Source organism: Rhagoletis pomonella, unplaced genomic scaffold (assembly GCF_013731165.1).
Source record: "Rhagoletis pomonella isolate Grant_MI unplaced genomic scaffold, Rhpom_1.0 Rhpom_scaffold_00007, whole genome shotgun sequence".
NCBI lineage: Eukaryota > Metazoa > Arthropoda > Insecta > Diptera > Tephritidae > Rhagoletis > Rhagoletis pomonella.
Genome location: NW_023458561.1, coordinates 61,217,080 through 61,239,256, shown reverse-complemented (window position 1 = coordinate 61,239,256; position 22,177 = coordinate 61,217,080). Strand labels below are relative to the sequence as shown.

Genomic DNA, 22,177 nt, shown 5'->3' with positions numbered 1-22,177 from the left:
ACCACTGCTTCCCAGCTTACAGTGAGCTTAAACAAATTTACTTTACGCAATATCCAATAACAGCAATTTAATTAAATTTTAAACCTTGTATAGTCTAATTTACTAAAGCGGCAATTTATTGCTAAGTACACATGCGCATTATCACTGCTTATTTTAAGGTTTATCACAGTTTACCACGTTTGTGGTGTGGCAACTGCGGCAGCGCCGTCGGCGACATCGAAAGACTTTGATTTCATATTTATTTAGTTTTTATTAGTATATCTTTTGCTGGTTTCTTAAAAACAAACAATTAACCAGGCCTAACCGCATTTTTTATCGCTCTAATTGCAGTTGTGATTATAGAAATTCACATACGCTGTATACATATTTTTCTTCTTCACAATTTCGCTATTTGTTAGCATTTATAAACGATGCACATACATACATACACGGCCACATCTACCATTGTGTGGAGACTATTTTGCGTTTATAATTTCATTTATACAGTGAATCTTTTGTAATTCAAGAAACAATAACATTCAACGCGCCTAAATAAATATTAATTTCCGATTAACCAAAAGAAGGCAAAGAGGCAAGTAAGCAATGAGCAATTCTTATAAGCGAGCGTCGTGGTTATTGGGTACTAAAAATAAATTCAAAAACGAATACATACTTAGTACAATAAAAATATGCAAAGGAGCGTTTTGCTGGTTGTCTGTCGGTAATTCTTAGCAATAATAATGGGCTGATAATAATTAAAATAAGCGCTTCTTAGAGAAAAAAATATGAAAAGCTCCTTCATATGAGACACACACACATGCGCGTAAATTCGCAAATACCCAGGCGGGAGTTGTCCTGATTGAATTTTCCAATGATCTAAAGTAATGTTCTGCAGAGAAATTTAAAAAGTTCTAGCCGCGGCCAAAGCGCCGCCCAACGCTGATATAATGCATTCAATACCAAAACACATCCCACAGGAGAAGCTTTGCTTACATTTACATATCGGCGTGCATAGGATAAAAGCTCTCCGTGGTCATCTCTAAACTAGAGTTGCCACGAGTAAAATATATCGCGCGCTAGAAGACTATATATGGAAGCCCGCAGTATAAAAGCTCTCTTAAATTGTCACCAATGTAGTGAAGTTACAGGAAATAATACAGTTATTTATCACTGCTACAAAACTTTGTAAAAATCCACGCAAAGCTTTAAAAGCCCTTTTTTCCAGGGGATGTGAAGGTGGTGTACAGAGCTTTTCAAGCTTTATTTGGATTTTATATGAGCGAGCGAGATATGAGTAAAAGCTCTTCCCGGCTATCCCCGAATTAGAGTGACGACGAGTGGACAGAGCTTTTACGCCTGTGCCCGCCCATGTAAAAACTAGAGAGCTTGAATAGCTACGTTTTCCTGTTCATATTTGGTAGTGATAGCTCTAGATCAGTCACGACCAAAACATATTCCGCGGCAAAAGCTTTCCGAAGCTTTTTATAGATTTTATTTGGTACGCTTAGTGTATAAGCTCCTGTTATGCTTTTTACTGCTCTTGATTAGCGAGTAAAGCTTTGGGTACATTTCTTATAAGGCGTCCGCGGAATAAAAGCTCGTTCTTGCCAAACACTGATCTTGAGTATCGACGACCCGGCAAAGCTTTTACCTTGTTTGCGCTCATATTAAATTACAGAAAATCTTAAAAAACTTCTCCCGTGAGAAAATGTTTCGATTTTGAGTGATTTTGTGTATAAAAAGCTTAAAAGCTTATTATAAAGCGACTTCTTAATCAAATACTATGTAACTATGTATATATCCATTGATAATGTCATTTCACAATTGGTGATTTACGAGAACTTTTAATAAGAGCCTGTTGCAAATTTTAGATACTGTTTTTGACAAGTAACCAGACTAATTACGTGGAGAGAGTAGCTGAATCTCTGAAAAGTTATAAAATTAAGTAGTGCTAAACTAAACTTTAATTTATTGTAAAGCACTTTTAGCTAGCGGAAGCTTTTATTTTGTGCCAGCTGTTTATAAATTGTACTGGAGAGCTTATAAAGTTTTGGCACGCGTGCTCATAATGTGACAAACTATGCCATAAAGTTATGCTTTTTTGCTACACAGCTTAAAAAATATATAATTTCTGTTAAATCTGAGTGTAAGTCAAATTTCGCGATGTTTCCTAGGTAGTATATATATGTATGTAAATCGAGCCCTAACCGTCAAAAAGATGTAAGCGGCATTTGTTTTTTTTCTTAATTTTCTTTTTGATGTAGAAATGTTCCTAGAGCATCTAGATCAGCGATGGGCACAGAGAGCTTTTACTCTGCATGCGCTTATACAAAATGTAAAGAAAGCTTAAAAGAAAGCTTAAGAGAGCGGGCAAGGCAGTGCCCATAAACGATCTAGATGCATTTCTGCATCAAAAATACAATTATGAAAAAATTTCGCTTACATCTTTTTGGCGGTTAGGGCTCGATATATGAGATTTCCAACTAGGTATGTAGGCTTATACATATGTACGTATGTATATTTTTTATTTGTTTGTAAGCATAATTTTTACAATTTAGGGATGGGTATAATTACGTCTTCGGTGACGAGCATAAAACGAACTGACTGCTGGTTAAGCTCACTTCAGTACCTCCACCACCCTCTACACGGCGCGCAAAAAAGCAGCAGCTGCTAATATTACAAATTCATACATACATACATATATACATATGTATATTCATATGTAACTACAAAAAAAACTTAACAAATGCGACGTACTTATTCAAAAACGTATAAGTTTGCATATGATAAATTAATTTTTTATTTTATAGAATGTATTTATTTATGCAATAAAAAAAGTGTGATGAGCACAAATTTGAACACTGCAAAGCAAAGAAAAACTATAAGAACTTTCGAGTGGATGGATGGATAAATAAAATAAATATGCATAGTGTAGGTACTTACGTATGCCACGAATGGTTAGATAGCTAGAAAATACATACTATGTACAGATGTAAATATGTATGTGTGTAAATATGTATGTATTTATGGATAGTTAAAAGAATGAATAACTGCATGGCTTATTTGTTGTTTTATGGCCTAAGTGGGTGGGGTAGTTTAAATTATTCATTCGCTTATATTTGTATATTTGTGCGACTGTATGTACATATGTATGTGCATACAAAAGTATAGAGCTACAGCAATGCTAGCAATTAATAAATACTAGGGTTGGGAGGCATATAAAACTAAGCACACCCAAATTAGATTGACGACTAAGACATGACAGGCGTCTAGTACTATCTACATAAGTATGCAGTAAGAATGTCTATTTGTGTGTGTGTGTATGTATGTAGGAAAATTTAAAAGAATTCAGCGTAATTTTTTATTAAACACAAACCCATCCTCAATTTGTTTTAAACATTTTTCCATACAAAGATACATCTGTACGTACATACATACATATATGCACACATATTGTGGCTATGGAATTTTTTGGGCGCACTTCTTCGAGTATTTGCTTAATTATAATAGTTTTTTACGACTATTTTTTAAGTGTTGTGAATTTCACCATTTATTAATTACGTAGGGCACCTACTTTACATAGGTGCGTATTGAAATTAATTTTGAAAAATTCTTCCAGTGCGTGTTTAAACTTTAAATTTCGCTTTACAATAAGTTAGGCTAATAATTATGGCAAGTGAAATGTAAACTTATAAGAGAGTATAATTTACGTACGTATTTGTAAAAACTAGCGTCTTTGTATTCTAAGCCAGCCGTGCGTCAATACACGCGCCGCCTACGATCTGTACGACGATCAGTACGCATGCGAGTAGTATGTACTATGTACTAAAGCGCTCAATTATTATTACGAGTAATTTTACACGCACACTTTAGAATAGCGAAGATTTTGTAAGCGATACGCATACAAATTAATTTCAATTAGAATAATTAATATGTACATTAGGGTGCATCACCAAAAAAAAGATTGCATTTTCTCCACCGGAACTATAAAATTTATTATATTTTAAGACTTCTGCCAAAATATTTCGAAAAAATATAAGGATTTACGCGAGCTAGAACAGTTCGAAAATATATACGAAAATCACATTATTTTGACCCAGTTGATAAAATTTGTAAACATTTTTATGCAGAGCTTTTAAGCCTAAACTGTTCTATTCATCTGGGGGGGATTCTTTTTTAAGAAAAAAAAATTGAAAAAAAACTATTTTATTAATAAAAGCTTGATGTTTGGAGGTATTTTCACATGGGTGCAGCTCACATAAATTTCAATATTTTTTCAAAGTATTTTGGCAGAAGTCTTAAAATATACTAAATCTTACAATTCCAAAGAAAAAAACAGCACCGACTTTTTTTTTTTTTTTTGTGGGTATTCTGAATTTTTATAGTAAAACTGGCAAATTTTTAGCTTCAACTGATCATTTGGCCGATCACAACATTCAAAAAATAAATAAAAAGAAATACATATGGCGCAACTTCCGCAATAATATTCTTCCTTCAAGGTTACCCAACACACCGCCAATCGTAATCACATTTAACGTAACACATCAACACCGTATCACTAATACCCACCTCTAATACAGCACCAAGCTAGATCGATTACCAATGTACAGCAATTAGCTAAATATTTTAACAAACAAATATCTAAACAAAAAATATCCATCAAGTCACTTACATACATATGTATGTATGTACATACATACATACGTTTTTGCTTACTCAACACACAAATGCTTTTGACTGACTTGACGAACTACCTTCAAGTTCTTCAGCCTTAATTAGATAATAATACCTCCTCCACCCATTTAGTCGAAGTTGGCAAATATATGTAGTATTTATTGTATTAAATTCTAATTAAAGTCATGCGTTTGATTTATTTTGTCGTTTACAAAGTTTATGTCGCTTAGCTTTTTTTTTTTTTTTTGATATTTTTCCTTTTGGTAGATAGGAATTTTTTAGGATTTTTTTTTTTCAAATCACTCAACTATCTACATACATAATTTGTATACTTCGTCGCTTACGCGTAAGCATATTTAATTGGTAAGTAATGCCTTTTATTAAGTACAAATATGTTTTGTTGTTGTGTAGTCAAAACAAATACACGGAATTTCATCGTACTTTTGCTTGGCTTTGGCTGGCGGCAGTTAATTGTTGGAAAAAGTTTTGAGAAAAGTAAAAAAACTAGCAAATATTTTATATGATAAATTATGGGGGCTTATTTAGTGAAGTTTCTGTCAACTTTTGCTTGCACGTTTGATGTGGAGTGAGTTTTTTTTTTTAATATTTGATATTTATGTAATCCATCCGTCATAGGGGTTAACTTAGTTTAGGCAGGGAATCACATACATATGCATGCATGTATGTATGTATGTACACCTGCGTTCAACTAATCAGAAACGAAATTCAAAATGATATTGTTTGCAAATTATGTTTATGTTTTTATTTTTAATAATTTTCTTTTAAAATATAATAAAAGTTTGCAAAAAAAAATTGATCAAACTTAAAAAAAATTTCCAAAGTTTTTATCAGAATATTTAGAAAATTTTTGGGTATTCAGTTCTGTAGCCCATTCCATTGTAGTCTAAGATAGTGCAAATCTCAAATCGTTAAAAATTACCGTTGATTTTTTAGAATTTTTTTCTTCCATATGATGAAAATTTTTTTATATGAAAAAAAAGTCCGCAACACACTCAAAAAAAAAAAAAACAGTGCAATTAAAATCTCCGGTAAGTCCCGAAAAACGCTAAAAAAAAAACTCGAAAACATCGCGACAGCAGATAGGGCTCGCAAAAAAAGCTAAGAGAAAATATTATCAGTTAAATAAATATTTAGCGCTAACATGTTTGTTAAATGTTTGGCCGAGCTTCAATTAATGGTGGTCGCTTCCAATTAATGGTGGTCACCTTGTTGTCATAGCACAAATAGAGGGAATTACAGTTTTACGATGCCTCCGAGCGCGTAATGGCTTTGATGAGAAGCTTTTTAATGGCAGAAATATCCACGAAGATTTGTCATTGAAAAAAACTTATTTGTGTTTTTTTCGCATTCGCATTTTATATTTCTCTTAAAAGTTGAAAGCATAAATTAGCGTTTTTCTTTGTCCAACATATTAGGAACTTAAAAGATACGGAAAAGTGTTGAAAAGTCTCGAAAAAGTATCTATGCTCCGGGAAAAAAAAAAGAAAATTTCCGAAAAAATAAAAATCCGCCATATCCCGAAAACACTAATGAGTGCCAAGATAATACCGAAAAATGCTGGAAGAATGCCGCTAGTTTTAGAAAGTCCTTAAGTCGTTTCAGAAAGTCCTTAAGTCTTGCATAGATCCCAACAGGCTCTGAAAAAAATCGGGAAAGGCAAATGTGGTCGGAAATTTTTTACTCATAAAATTTCAGGCATATTTTGGTTTTAATTTTAGTCTTCAGAAATCAAAAGTATTCGTAGAAATTACCGCATCTACCTTTTTGACTTAAAACCTAAAAATGGCTTTTACTTTCGGTCTCTGCTCAATACAAGTTGGGGTATTCGTGCGTCACTTTCCGAATGGGACACCTCCCGTTAACTTGTAGTTATTGTAGTGTAGCCATTCAACTAAGGATTTCCTCAGAAAATTAAGCACATGATCAGGGGAACTTTTGCAAAATATACCCAAAATTTAGCGGAGTAAAGACAAAATTCAGCGAAACGCAACTTGCGGTTTGATGACTTACTATTTAAGTTTTCATCAACAATTACAGCCCCTCTCAAATTAAAAATGGTATTTGCACATTTCGTACTTTTATCTCCAACAAACATATTAATTCGAACTAATTTATATTCCACACCCAATGCCACCCGAACGCCATTTATGGCAATGCAGTCAAATAAAATATCATGGAATTAATCATAGCGAAATAAAGTAAAGCAAAATGAAATGAAGCGTCTTAGTAAGTACGAGTACGTACATAGTTATATGTATACCTATGTATACATATGTACACCCCGCGTCAAAATTATAAGCGCACCACATATTGACAACTTTAAAATATTTTTTTTCGTTTTTGTTATTATTTCATTTTATAAATTTTTTTTTAATAAAAATATGCGTAGTTTATTCTTAAAAAAAAACATGTAAATAAATCAACATAAAAAATTAAAGAAACTTCTTTAAAAATTATTAAACTTTTTAGAAAGATTTTGCGTACGCAGTTTTATAACTCATTCAATTTTAGTACAATAAAGTAAGTTGATGAAGTTGCTAATTCTCTTCCATGTAAAAAAATCGTCAAGCGCCTTGTGAGGAAGAAAAAATAAATAAAAAAATAAAAATCGACACTAAGCCCTAGCTCCTTCAAACTTGCACTTTATTATACTAAAATTGAATGGGCTACAAAACTGCATATACAAAATCCAGCTGAGAAATCTAATTAACAGTTTGAAATTTTTACGAAAGTTTGTTGATTTTCTGTTTAAATATTCTAAAAAGTGCAAAACTTGGATTTATACGGTTTTGGTTAAAATAAAATATCTTTTTATAAACAAATAACAAAAAGCAAATAGCAAAAAAAACTAAAACTGGTCAATATGCGGTGGACCTATAATTTTGACACGGGGTGTATAAGTAAGTAAAAACGACACCAGAAACGAAAGAAAAAACTCGGAAAAATGTATAAAAACTAAGCGCGCTGATTAAGCCAAGCCAAGTCTGCATAGGCGCCGCAAGCCCCGGTGTATGTATGTATGAGTCTGTGACTTATTTTGCATACCCCGCGCAATATTGGGTATGACGATGTCGTCGTATGCGCTGACTCATCTCAATTCTGCTAGCGAAAAGTTACATACCCATGCACGTGTGTAATATATAATTTGAAAATATTGCAACAAACAAAGCAAACGACAATATTTGCATACACATGGAAATAATCGACGAATTAGAGAATAGATTTGCGGAAAAAGGGGGGGAAAACTCAAACACACACACACACGCACACACATTTGTTAGAGACTCCATCCAGCGCTTTGTAACTTTGACGCAGCAAGCTTATGGCATGAGTTAAATAAACTAGAATGTTAACACATAATTTTCTGGGCGACAATTTATTGCAGCAGGCAGCACAAATCAACAGCCGGCTGAAGTATGTGGAGCATATTAGGCGGCTAGCAGCGGCTGTCGTCTGTAGGCAAGGCTAAGGCTCGGCGCGGCTGGGCCGACTGTCTTGTATGCGAACACCTGGACTTATCCGAGGCAGGAATCATATAGTTCCGCACACACGCTTGTACATACATACTTACTTCCACACAAAGGTAAAATGAGCAGTTAGCAGCACGCGTGGAGCCCACTAGTGTGACTTGCATGGATTGTACTGTATGAAGGAATGAGGAAATGTTTGTGTGGAGGCGGCGGTGGTTGGAGGAATAGCGGAGCGCGCGGTTAAAAATGGTAGACGCGAGCGCGCGCGCGCGCGCAGTAGCTCCATTGTTGCTTCTCGCTGCGGCACACATGCGCGCTGGCCGCTACCGCGCGCAGCTCCACGTGCAATATGCGCTACAAACAGCCGGCTAAATGTTTATACCACCTTGGCTGGCCGCGAGTTGTGTTTTTGTTTGTTTGTTTACTTGCCTGCTGCTTGACTTTGCGCGCCCCCCTACCGGCTTGTTCGAGCGCGCTGTCTGTCTGTCCGTTTGCTTGCATTTGACTTACAATTTTATTATTTCAATATACTTTTGCACTTCCATTTTTTGACTCTTCTAGCTGCGCGCTGCGGCGCTGTGGCGGTGGCAGCAGCGGCTGCTGAAAAATGTGATACCAACTGTGAACTAACAATAAGCGTGTAGTTTTTATTATTTGTTGTTGCGCTTTTGCTTTTATTGCTATTGTTGTTGCTGTCGCAGTTAGCTTTAGCTTTAGCCAGCGCTGCATTTCTTATTGTGTATGAATCATATAAAATTGCTGGATTTTTGTTTTGCAAATTTTTCTTAATTTTTTCACTATTAACTTTATTATTTTTTATGCAATACTTTTTTTTTTAGTTTTTTCGTTTTTTCGCAAGCAAAATTAATTTTCGCCTTGCTGCACACAATGTTCAATTGTAAAACGTCGCTTATACTTTTGTAACTATTATTGGCTTGACTTTGTTTTTTGCTTAAGTTTTCTTATTGCTTTGCTGAAAAGAAAAAAAAAAAATTTTTGTCGATTCAAGAAATATTGACGACATTTTAAATAGAATTCACAGCTGGATTGAGTTGTAAGGGTTGAGAGCGCAATCGCAATCGCAGTCGATTCACTTATGGAATTGTCATTCACACTTACATATCTGTACAATGAAAATGCTTGCATTTTAGCATATACATAGTTGGTATGTGCCAATGTTGCTGAGGGGTTCCGAAATATGTCAGCCAGCTCTTGCTGCGCTTGCAATAAAATTGTCATGAAAACTTTGAATATGATACATTTCAACAACAGCGATTTCAACACATTTTAAGCATAAGTGCTTTGATTCATCGAATCTACTTGAACTATAAACAAATATGTATACATACATACATCTACAAAACACACAAAAATGCATACATTAAATGCACTTTGATCCAGCAAATTCGTAATTGGGATCAGCGCCCTTTGATTGCACAATGAACAAATTTTTAAAATTTCCTGTTCTATTTTGGAATTATGAACTCCGAATAAATGCAAAAAAAAAAGTAAATATAATATATCAAACACTACACTAATCGAAATTTTACAAATTTTGCAAAAGATTAAAAATTTTGATAAGAATCCCCAAATAAGAAACTTGTGAAATGCGCAGGCAATTTTTTGTTTGCAAACTGATTCGAATATCTATTTTCTATTACAAATAAAAAATTTGTTTGTATTCTATAAACTTTCAATATTTCGAGCAAAAAACCCCTATAACTTTTTTAGGCAAGAAACAAAAATCAGTTATAAAAGCGACGGAAAATTCAAACCTGCCTTTGGAGCTTAAAATTCCCGAATAGTCTTTTAGTGCAATCGCACTAAATAAATCTGAAGAAACTCTAAAAGTTCTCAAAAGGTACTAAAAAAAGTATCAAAACAATGCCAACAAAATATTGTACAAATCCGAAAAGGCTGAAAAAGTAAGAAAACTTTCCCAAAAGGTTCCGAAATTCCCCTAAAGTCCAGAATAAAATACGACAGGTCACGAAAAATTTAGTAAAGCTTCGCCAAAGTTGCAAAAAACTCTATACAATTATTTATGATTTTATTCCGGTTCCGGTCCATTTTCGAAGAGTGTTATCACTTTTTACAGTCTCTGCGTTTGAAAATTTTATAAAAAAAATAGAGTTGATTTTTAATAATTTGTTTTGCTGTCAGTTTCTTCCATAAGGCCTGTCTGTAGCTTCAAGAGAAACTAAAAATTCACATAAAATGACGCACAAAAACTGGAAAAGAAATTTTCTTATATCAAAATTTGCAGCTCTTAAGAAAAAAAAAATGCTCGTATATTTATTTCTTCGAGAAAATTTACATCAATACATACATGATGACACCGTCAGCTAAAAAATTACTAAAATCAACGCTTCTTTTAATGTTGTTAACGAAGGGATATTCTGCCGAAATCCGCAATAAATTCCGCGTTTTACTAACTTTAGTCTTACAATTGTCAATCTTGCCGCACAAATATTATTTCTGGATAGGTATTCTATAGGAATCCGCAATAAAATTAAAATTTTTGCAAAAACCCCATTATTAACACCTTCCTAAATATATCTCATCAAAGTTTTCGGAAACAAAATACAAAAAATTTTTTACTCTCACAAAAACCATCTCGTCATAAAAAAAAATATTTTAAAAATAGTCATTGAGAAACGCTAATTTTTTTGAAACACGTTTTTTGTAGAGAATTAAACAAGGATTACGATGGTGTCATTTTAAATCCCTAATTTACTGGTCTGTACTATGCAAATCTACTTCAAAAAGTTCAACTGTTTATAGCTAAGTCAGCTTTAGGATAATCATGACCATCTCATATAGAGAAATGTTAAGCCCGTTTCTTTAGCTTTAAAACGACGTTAAGATGAAGTCTCTAAGATGAGCAGAACCCGAGAAATAACAAACAGAATCTCGAAAAAATCCAAAATTTGACAAATCATACCTCCGAAGAAAAAACGGGAACACTGTACTTGTTTATTTTTGAATCTCAAATTTACAACTTCAAATCGATATATGTATGTAGAAAGGAAATTGGAACCAACCAAATCGTCACCAGAAATGCAAAAAGACAAAAGTCGTAACCAATAAAAAATTCAAAATTCAATTGATTGATTGATGAATGATGGATTTCATCGAATTACAACTCGCACATCATTTTATGAAAAAAAAAAATAAAAAATAATAGTCACGATTTTTTTCATTTCATTTACGATGTTGTTACGTCTTTTTGCATTTCAGGTGACGAAATGCTTTCGTATTTATTCATATTTTGACCTCTTTTAATGAATGCAATTGGTCTCATTCCCATCACTTTTTGAGTATTGCACTGTGTTTGAAGTAAAAGGTATGAAATTTTAAGAAAAAGCAATTGCGTAAATTTTATTCATAGGGCGCATTGTAATAGACTTCCATTTGGGAACCGGTTTTTTTTTTATCCACATATTTTTAAGGAAACTTGCTGAACGCCGTTTACATAGGTCACGTGTCGCTAGGTATGGTGATCCTCGGATACGAAGTCGGGACCTAATAAGACCTTCGAAGTGACACAATTTGCTCTGCTGTTTCCTGTTTTTTGTGGCATAACCTGCACTGCTCACCACAAAGTTCTTCACTACTTTAAAGAGGCGAGCGTTTAATAAATGTGATTGTTTTCACAAAAAAATAAGCACTATTTTCTTGGAAATTTCGGATCACTAAACTTCATTCGTCGTTTTTAACGAAGGCATCAACGATTAAAACTAATTTATATGCCAATCACATGGAAATCTACATAGCACACAAAACTACCAATTTCTCCAATAATTTGCAGTCAAGTGCCGAAAACGAAAATTTCTACATACAACAAAAAAAAAACAACAAAGTAAAATATTATTAATTGATGCCAGAAGATAAAAGATACATTTAACCACATCATGCAATGGGTGCGCTTAAAACAAGCACATGCGTTTCGACTAAGTACTTAAGTAAAACCGCATAAGTATGCGCGCACACATTGAAAGTGAAAGATAACGAAGCGGGGAAAGGGATTTTTTTTTTTATGATCGGCAAAGATCGCCGAGAATTGTAAAAGAAACTGTGTAATAACGATCAGCAATCGTATAAATGGCAATTGAAGTGAATTGAGCTGTGAGGAAATACTCGTTTATTTTTTCTTGGTTTTGAAGAGCATAAATAGTTTTTGGTGATTTGCGTTCAACTATACAGCAAAACGTATGGTGAAGAATACTTAAATGAAAGAATATATATAAAATGAGTTGTACAACGCAGCACGCCAACGCACGCAAGTACATATGTAGTACAAAACTCATCGAGAGTTCAAAACATATATCCCTAATTTATGCTTTAGATGCTTTGCGAGATATGAAGTCGACCAGATATGCAGACATTCCAAACCAATTCTATTCAATTTGTTATTTCTTTTTTTTTTTGTTTTGTTATTTTTTTTTTTTTTTTTTGCTTATTGTTTCGAGCAGCTAATACGATTACATAGTGAATACTGAGTATGGAGCGCGCTCCGGGCGTAAAACATTTAGCATTTGTGTCGTACGTGCCTCAGCCTGTTCCTGGATGCCATCCAATTTTCTAAAACCGTGTGCTACCTTTTTCTCGCTACTCGCACTCTGTTACCTAGCTGAGAATCATAAGTGTGCAAGTATATATGCGCATACATACATATATATTTAACTATATTCTTTTCAGCTCCTCACGTCTCATCTCGGCTTTGCTTGATTTTTTTTTTTATTTTTTTATTTACTTAGTTTAGTTTAAGTCACTTAAGTTATGCGGAGCATTGCTTCGTCTGCGCGACTATAATTTTTAATCGCACAACTTTTATAGCAATAACAGCAACAACAAAAACAACAATATATGTACATACATATATAGAAATAAAATTAACGTCAACAATAACATTCACGATAGGTAGGAACGTGATCTTGGCGTATATCAACAGCATTAAACGACACTGGAACTCAACCGATGTACATAGATGATATTGTGCGCTATACGTTCTTACACTGTTCACTTATGTATGTATGTGTGTAGACAATCAAGCGAAACAACAAAAAAAAAAAAACAATAAGAAAGTAATACACAAAAGTACAGAAATAATAGTGAAATGATTCAAATCACAAAACGCATGCGCACATCACATACTTTAAGGAGTAGCGACAGAGGTAAGGCAGCTGGAAAAGTGGTGTAACTAAAGTGAAGAAGTATGCTGCTTTGAGGCCAACTATTGTTAAAAACATGCGCCTAAAAACTTAGAGGACAGCACAAATTTCTTCAAAAAGGAGGAATGAATGAATTAGTACAAAATTGAAGCACTTCAAATATGTAAATTACCAATGGAAAAGGAAATGCAGGATCGCAAGATTAGTTCTAAGTGGATTTAAAGGTCCACAACAACAACTACATATCAATAATATTCTGAGATAGTAGAAGTGTTTAACAGAAGGAAACGGCTGAAGCTAAAATAACTCTAAAAAAAAAATGCAGCAAAATTAAAAAATTTTTTAAATTAAAATCTATTGAAGTGTTTAGTAAACAAAAGTGGTGGTAAGAAAAAAAAATTTAAATACAAACACACTTGGAGTCACAGCAATACAAGAACGGTTATGAGTGCGTGACTTTTACAAAAAAATCCAAATACAAACTAGTGCAATGGCATATGACTACTTACTAGATGCTATACATAGCAGTGCCCCACAAGTGCTGCTGCTATGTTTTCAGTCTTGCCTTTAAGTAAACACAAATATTTAAATATGTATGCAGATATACAGACATGATTTGATGCATTTTCCCCTATTCCTCTGGCACTCGTAGTTAATTTTTTCTACGTCATCATCAAAGTCAGCACAATAGCTGTCGTGAAAAAATATTTTTAAATGCATGAAAAAATAAATATCTACATATGTACTTGTAATAGGAAAGCAAATGAAAACAATGACAAAACATCGGGCAGTATTTATATTTGTAATGATTGCGTTTCACCCTCTTTTGAACTCATTGGATATCACACTTAATCATAAATCGATCGGTGGTATTTCTTGCCGAAAAGAATCTACTTCAAAAAATTCGACGGAATAAAAAATCTACACTGGTTGGTTTGATTAAAATATAATCAATTAATTTTGATTCAAAATATGCATTTCAATGATGAATTTCCCTTAAAATTGTATTTCTTAGCAGAAGAAAAAGTCGGAGTTCTAAAAATTAATAAAAATATCTCAGAAAACTTTTCAACAACACCCTATTTCAGAATTCGGTTCAAAAACGCTTTATATCAGCACATTTTCATTTGAGATAGAGCGTTTATGAACCGAATTCTGAGATAGCGCGTTTTTCAACCAAACCAAAACCAAAGTTGCAAAATATTTCGGCAAAAATATTGAGATTTGCGTGAGCTATACAGATTTGAAAATACCTCCAAAAATCTCATTCTTCTGGTCCCGTTGATAAAATCTTTTTACATTTTCAAACCTTTCCATATCTGATGTGATTTTTTTAGGAAAAAAATTTTTTAAACTACATAATTTTAAGGTAAATCTTAATGTTTTTCCGAAACATTTTAGCGGAAGTCTTAAAATATAATGCATTTTATATTTCCGATTAAAAAAGAGTTCCGACTTTTTTATGGCGAGTGATGGACCCTAATGTACATACATGTCGAGCCCCAACCACTAAAAAGATGTAAGCGACAGTTTTTTTTTCAACATTTTGTTTCTACTACTACTCTAGGAACATTTCTGCATCAAATGTTGCTTACGTCTTTTTGGCGGTTAGGGCTCGATATTCTCCTAATCAGTAAATAAGGCTCTGATAAACAAATTTAGGAAATACATTTTTTTCAATAATCTCTCAGATATAACGAGATTAATATTGAAATCTTAAAATATTCGTGGCATGTAGGTATCCTTAGAACAGCTCTGAAAGCACTTCTTTTCAAAATTGTTTGCTTCCAGTCAGTTCAGGCTTTTTTTGTATGGATAATAACAACTTAATATAGCTTTAAGTATTTTTTTTTAAATCGTATTTTTTAAACTTAAAATTTTTTTTAGATAAGCAGTTAAATTAATTAAATACTGATGGCATTATTTTTTTTCTTTTCAGGTAAGGAAGCCATCGTAATATTTCTATACTACTTCATTCTCGCTGATAATGGCTTGCGTAAGTAGAAAACTGCCTTGTTATACATATCTGCTCTTGAAAAAACACTAATCCCTACGAAAGATTTTTATGGTAGTCAATGAAATAGAAACCTTGGTACTGAAGTTAGTATTTGGTACAGAGAGGGCTCGAAACATCAAGAGAGTAAAACTAGAGCTTGTATGTAAGTTTGAGACGAACTTAAAAATCGGTTGATATCTTGAAGAGCAATTTTTTCAAAGAACATGTACATTAATTCGGACAGTCAGACCATCTTATTAGCTCTTAAGTACCACTAAATACATTGCTTTTGTACCCAAAGCACTCTCTGAGATAAGAACACATTAGTACCAGGCTGAATACTAAGGCGCGAGAGTCATGATGATCAACTGATGGCTTAGCTAAATAAGACACTACCTCAGTGTTCCATGGTCCGGAGCCCTGTTGTTAATTACCCAAACATACACATGAGAGTTGTTATAAAGTTCAATAGACTCTGGATCGAATCAAATCATGTAAGTGGTGTATCTGTCTATTTGACCATCATGCGACGTATCTCTCTAGGCATTTCATGGCTCCGCTATCAACTCATTAAAACTCAAAACAGACGTTATGAGCTGGACGAAGAAACTTCTCAGAACATATTCCCAGCGAATGTTTTACCGCCTTTCCTATGGAAACTTGGAACAAAAATCGCGTGGAAATGCTAGACTATATTTAAAACTTTCATACATACTTACATTTATGGCACAGACCACGTCAGAGTGCGCGGCTCACTTTGGGCCCAAGAACATACATACATACATATATACAACGGCTAACAAAGTACGCCTAAATACGCATGTTTGCAAGAAATGTAGCACAATCAATTTTGCAGTTAAAAAATGGGAAAAACAAATATAAGAGCACGCATATTAATGGCGGTAATAGTGTAAAAAAGAGTTCTTTCGTTTCTGTGTATGTACATAAATATGTACATGAATTTGTTACTTCTTCATGTGTTGCATGTTTGCTCGGCTCATTGTCGATCAATTTGATCTCAGATTGTCTGCCACATTATTCAAATCATCAATAAGAGCTGTGTACGTATTTTTTTCTTACGCTGCGACTATTTCTGCCGAGATCTACAAAGAATATGGACTGACTGACGCCAATTACAATTACAACTACGCATTTCATCATTCTTTCGTCTTTCTAGCTCTATTCCCTACTTCAATTTATATCCACGCGTTACACATTTATCTGTGCGATAATTTGTCATTTAACCCAGTTTAGTAGTTTGGATACGTACTCAAAATGCCCAGCTATCGACCGACGATTATCGGAGTGGAGTGGAATGGAGTGAAGATTCTGATCTGGAGAATTGAGGGTGGTGGAAGCGTGAATTTAGTTTTAGATTTTGCGAGGGCGTGTTTGATATATCTACTATACATATGTAGATACATTCTTATATACACCCAGTGGGAATTAGGAGCACGTAATAATACCTTATTAGCAACTTACTCTTCACCTGGCAGTCATTACCATTTCCCTGCCGAACGTCCCTTACTTTTACAAAGGCATGGCCGCCTTATGTAAGTAGGAATTTAGAATGTACATTTGGTATCAGACATACTTCTGAGCCGCTATACAAAGTAAGTTACGTGTAATGCAGAGCAGTCGCTCGGAGTAGTTCGGTGCTTGGAAATAACTTCGGCTGCACGTTATTTTGCAACTGACAACGTAATGTGTCTTCGGAGGTGTTCATTTTGCCCTTTACTAGTAGATGACATTAGCCATGATGACAATTTTGGTACTAAAAACTGAAAGAAAACATGGCTTACCTCGCAAGGTGCTTACCTATTTTCCCAGTGGGCAAGTATGATTGTACACTTCATAAATATGTATGCGTGTACATATGTATGTACAGTGCCGGTAAAAAATAGCACCTCAAAGTTTGAATTTCTAGCCACTTCAAACTCGCCCACCTGTAAAACTCGAATACTTTAGTTGTTGGGTAAGATGCTGCAATAAACATTTACCACTGTGATTCATAGCATCTTTGACAAGATTTTCACATTTCCTGCCCTCCGTCGAAAGCTGTAAAGAGCTAAAATCATTTAAGTAACGAAATTTTGTTACTAAGCTTACTGAGAATATTGTGCTTCGAGTAATCTAGAAAGCGGGGTAGGAGGGGTGGTGGGTGTTCTCAGCCCAGCTGAGGCTTGAAAAATCATTTCGCCTACTCTTCGCCTTGTAGCGTCTTACATACAGGAGCGCTTGACTCGTTCACATACAGTTAAAAAATCGTATCGGACTACTACAGATCTCTAAACAATAAGGCTGAGTAGTCTGATCTTCACTTGGTATAGATGCCAGTGCACCCACCGGAACATACCAGGCAACGAGAAGATGGACGAACTTGCAAGAGAGTGCAAAAGTGGTTTTGCAATCCTGGAAAGTTTAGGCATGTCTCTCGCTGCCTGCAAGCTCATTCTAAGCGATCTCTTAAACTATGTAGCAAGTGACAGTTGAGCTAGGCTCACTACTTGGAGCAATACGAAACTTATGTGGCCAAAATGGAAGGAGAAACGGTCGAAGAGTTTCCTTATGCTTAGCAGAGGGAACTTAGGCACAGCCATGGGCTTGGTAAAATACCATTTTGCTATCGGAAAGCGCGCGGAGAGGCTAGCGGTTCCGGATAACGACTTCTGCAGAAGCTGCGCCAGAATTCAGCATTTGTCGAAGGTTTAATCGACATAGCCGAAGTAGGAATACGGTAACTTTTGGCTTTCGCAGACTTCAGACGACGGTTTGAGTAGGAGAGTTCTAAAAAACTGGACAAAATGTTGCTGTGCTATTATTTTGAGCGCAAGTGTAAGTAGCATTAAACGCGTAGCATTGATGAACGGAGTAGCACTCGTGCGTATTTTTTCGCTTCTTTTCGCCTTTAGAGCACACAATAAGATCGCGTACAAAGATATTAATTCTAGTACAATTTTAAATTAAGTAAGCGCCAATAAGTAAGCGCTTTCATGCTTATGTTTCCTTTGTATGTATGTATGTTTATGAAGTACTCTTTCTAAGTGAGTGCGCTATTCATGCGTACATTCGCCCCAGAGCGAACTATCGATCGATCTTTTCTTTTATTTTTATTTTTTTTTTGTTTTTGTCGTGCCACATATCTAACTAAGCATCTATGCATATATATGTATTTAACATAACTACATATCCAGATGTACTCGCACGCTCATACAAATGCGCGCGATCTAAGCGCCCAACTTTCTATCTGGCTCTTTGTTCTATTCATCACTGCTAAAATACTATGCGTACGCTTAGTTATTTTTTTTTTTTTATTTTAAAAGCTATGTCGCGAGCGTTTGTAGGCGTACGCTTGCGTTTTTCACTCAATCCTTTGTATGCCTTCGCCTATACTTTTGGTTTTTTTTGCTGGTTGGCTTGCCTGCTAACTTCTCTCGTTCTGCTGTCGCAATTAATGTCGATCGAGTTCCATTGAAGTTTCACGTCTCTTAAGTAATAATAATGTAGCAGTTGATTTGCGACTTATTCGCTTATAAGCGAGCTTCTAGCCACTAGAGCGCGGGCTGACGGAGCGATTGAAAGGGGGGGCGGCGGACTGCTGAGTGCTGTTCACAATGAAAGTGGCAATTGGCAATAGATGTCTGCATGTATGTAGGTAAATATGTATGTAAATATGTGTGTACATAAGTTAGTTAGTTGGTTCTTGACTGCGTTGGCTGTGGCAATTCGGGTCACTAACCGTTAACAATAAAATTCATTTACTAAACAAAAATACGAGTGAGTACAAGCATTGCGCGCAAGTACTTAAGTTTCATATGAGCTGCTTTTGTTGCCTTTTTCACTTTTTCACTTTTTTCACTTTGAGCTGACTGACGTTCAACCCGCTATTTCGCCAACGCGCGCAACATGCGGTTACAAAGTAGTAGTACTTACATATGTATATGCATACATACATACATATCTCTTGTTGTTCTATCACGCGCGCCACACTAGAATTCTCGGTGTTGAAATAATAATCATATCGAAATTGTAGAAATTGACAAATGATTATTCGTAATTATATTATGTTTTGTTAGTTAGCTGTTGGCTGCTTAAAATGGTGTGGCTGTTGGCTTTTGCGATTGCGCGCGCGCGTTCAGTAGCCACTTTGAGGCGGTATGAACGCCAGCGGGCAGCAAACTTGGCGCTGCCCACTACAAGCAGGAGGCAGGCGTCGTGAGCTTGGTAAAAAACCTAACTTCTTGGTAAGTATCTGTGTGCTGTGAACTTGTGTTGCGCTGGACCATAAGACAATGACATAAGCCTGACAGTGATTACTGCCCGCAAATATATTTTTTTGATACAAAATATGGTACATAAATTTCTTAACTAAATTTTTTCTAAATGTACATAGCTCGTAGATCATAATCAACAAAAATAACCAATAAAAAATAAGCATAGCTTACAGTCATGCTCATGCTAAATGTGCTGATTTGTATAAATGTAGTGTGAACATTAGGGTGCGTCACCAAATAAATTTTCGTTTTTTTCCACCGAAGTTATAAAACTTATTACATTTTAAGACACGCACCAAAATATTTCGGAAAAATATTAAGCTTTAACTCTTCTATCCTCTGAGGTACTTTAAAAAAAAAACAAATATTAAAAAAAAAATTTTTTCACTTATAAAAACTCGATTTTGAGAGGTATTTTCAAATTAGACCAGCTCACATAAATCTTGCACCCCTATTGCGAGTGCCGACTAGCAATAGATAAACGACACTTAGTCGATTATCGACTATCCATGGTATTAGCAATGTCGATTTCTTGTTGAATAAATGAGTGTGAATAGTTTTCGGTCGCTCATCCTTCTAAAAACAAACAGTTGTAGAAGAATGAGCGACTTAAAATATTCACAGTTGCTTATTTGAACGAGAAATCGACATCCACAATACCATGGCAAAGCGATAATCGAGTAATAGTCGTGTATCTACCACTAATCGACACTCGCAAGAGGGGTGTAAGATTTATTTGAGCTGGTCTAATTTGAAAATACCTCCAATAACCGAGTTTTCCGAAATATTTTGGCGTAAGTTTTGAAATATAATAAATTTTATATTTTAGATGGAAAAACTTTTTTTTTTGTATCGAAAGTGATCCCCACTAATGAGCATGTGACACTAAAAATTGTGCGCGCTTTAATGTTGCTTATTTCATATTTATTGGACTGGTTTCAAATACAAGTACTTATTGTCACTTAGAAAACAATACCTGAAAATGAAGCATATCTAAGTACCTGCAAAACAAATGTACACACAGACATTCATAGAACCGTACAAAGTATAGTAAGCATTGAAAGAATAGTTCCAATCAAATGAGAATAGTTTAAGTTCGTATTTGCTTTTAGAATAATTCTTAAAACAGGATTGCTGCGCAGCCATTTAAATGAAGGTCACATTTTACGTAAGCTATTTGTAGCTACATACAACTATATTTGCCAGTATGTTTGTGTCTGTCAACTTGAAAAAATTCCATTTTAGTACCTAACGCACGTTTTAGGATTACGTCAAGGCATACCACTTCAGGTGTAACTAATATTCTTTGCATTGTAATGTTGTTTAATAATGATTTCCTACTTCGAATTGATAAACATATGTACATTTTACTTTGAGGAATTTACTAAAGCATACGTACTTTACATCGAATTAAATTATACGATTTATCCCACACAGTAAAGACGGGCTCATATTGCATTCGATTGTATTATTATTGTCTGCAATTCTGGGACGATTTATCGATTTTATTTTACTTAACGAAGACGCAAATTCTAGGTGTCATTTGGTTGGCTCACAGGCATTTGCCGAGGATCCCGTTGTCAAATTCACCGGCAAAATGCTATAAAAATCATCCGTTATTAAGCCCTACTGGATTGGGCTATGGTAGCTGCTGCTCTCATCCAGCGTTGCAGGAAGGCATAATTAAGCCGCCATCATCGGCCCATCGCGATGCCGTAATAGTGAGTCTTTACATTTTTCCATTCCCTAGAAGTTAAACCAATAAATCATTCTGATTGGGACCCTCGTCATAGAAACTAGCTGTTCTTAGTTCAGCCAGATACTCAAAAAAGTAGTGATAGAACAAATATCGGCGGCCATCGCCAATGCGTTTCAGTCCATAGATAATCTTCCAAACTCTCAATTTCTTCTACTTCGCAGAAACTACTTAGACAGAAGTTATTCGATTGTAGATCATTCTGATGGTATGCGCAGCTGTGGCTAAAATTTGCCCGCCATATTGCAACCTTATTTTGAATTTTAAAAATTCATAGTCAGATTCATAATTAGCGACCCCATACACCCCCGAGTAACAAGTTTTGAATGAATTCGATCAATTTTGAAAATTTTTTTCGCCACATTGGATTTTTGAAACCTGACTGAAGATTTGTAATCAGTGGTGGCCCTATTCACTAGTGGATACGAAGTGGTGTACAAATGCATCAATGCGAATCTCTTCAAATAGTTTTGTCCCGCTAGACTCTATAAAGACCACTGCGATGGACCAAGGATCCCAAGTTTGGTAAGCTGGACGGATGCAAGCTTGTTTGAATCTATTATTATTAAGGGTGGAAATTTGGGCAAATCAAATCTGACTAAGCCGAATAAACATCTTGTCGGAAAGTAAAACAGCCGCAATCCTGCAAAATTGCTTCAAGAAAAAATAAAAAAAACTCAGTCTTTGAGCCGAAAAAAACACCATAACAAGAAAATAGCATGCTGATCTAGCAAATGTGAAAAAGCATTTGAATTTTTAAGCAGTTCACTTTTCAAAATTTGTCCCGATGATCTACACTCTTTTTGTTTAATATTTCAAGAGCCAAATAGTCA

At 34.8% G+C, this 22,177-nt stretch overlaps 1 protein-coding gene across 2 annotated transcripts in view; it reads left to right on the top strand.

The window, feature by feature from the left end:
- The window catches only part of LOC118743241, a 75,829-nt gene that overhangs the window by 27,377 nt on the left and 26,275 nt on the right, over positions 1–22,177 (top strand). Inside the window, exon 2 of one of the 2 annotated variants that reach the window (XM_036475802.1) lies at positions 15,258–15,314. The exons of the other annotated variant lie outside the window; for it this stretch is intronic. Within the exon in view, the coding sequence (XP_036331695.1) occupies positions 15,306–15,314 (9 nt within the window). The 5' untranslated portion in view covers positions 15,258–15,305. The remainder of the gene's footprint in view (positions 1–15,257; positions 15,315–22,177) is intronic. 2 annotated transcript variants of the gene reach the window in all.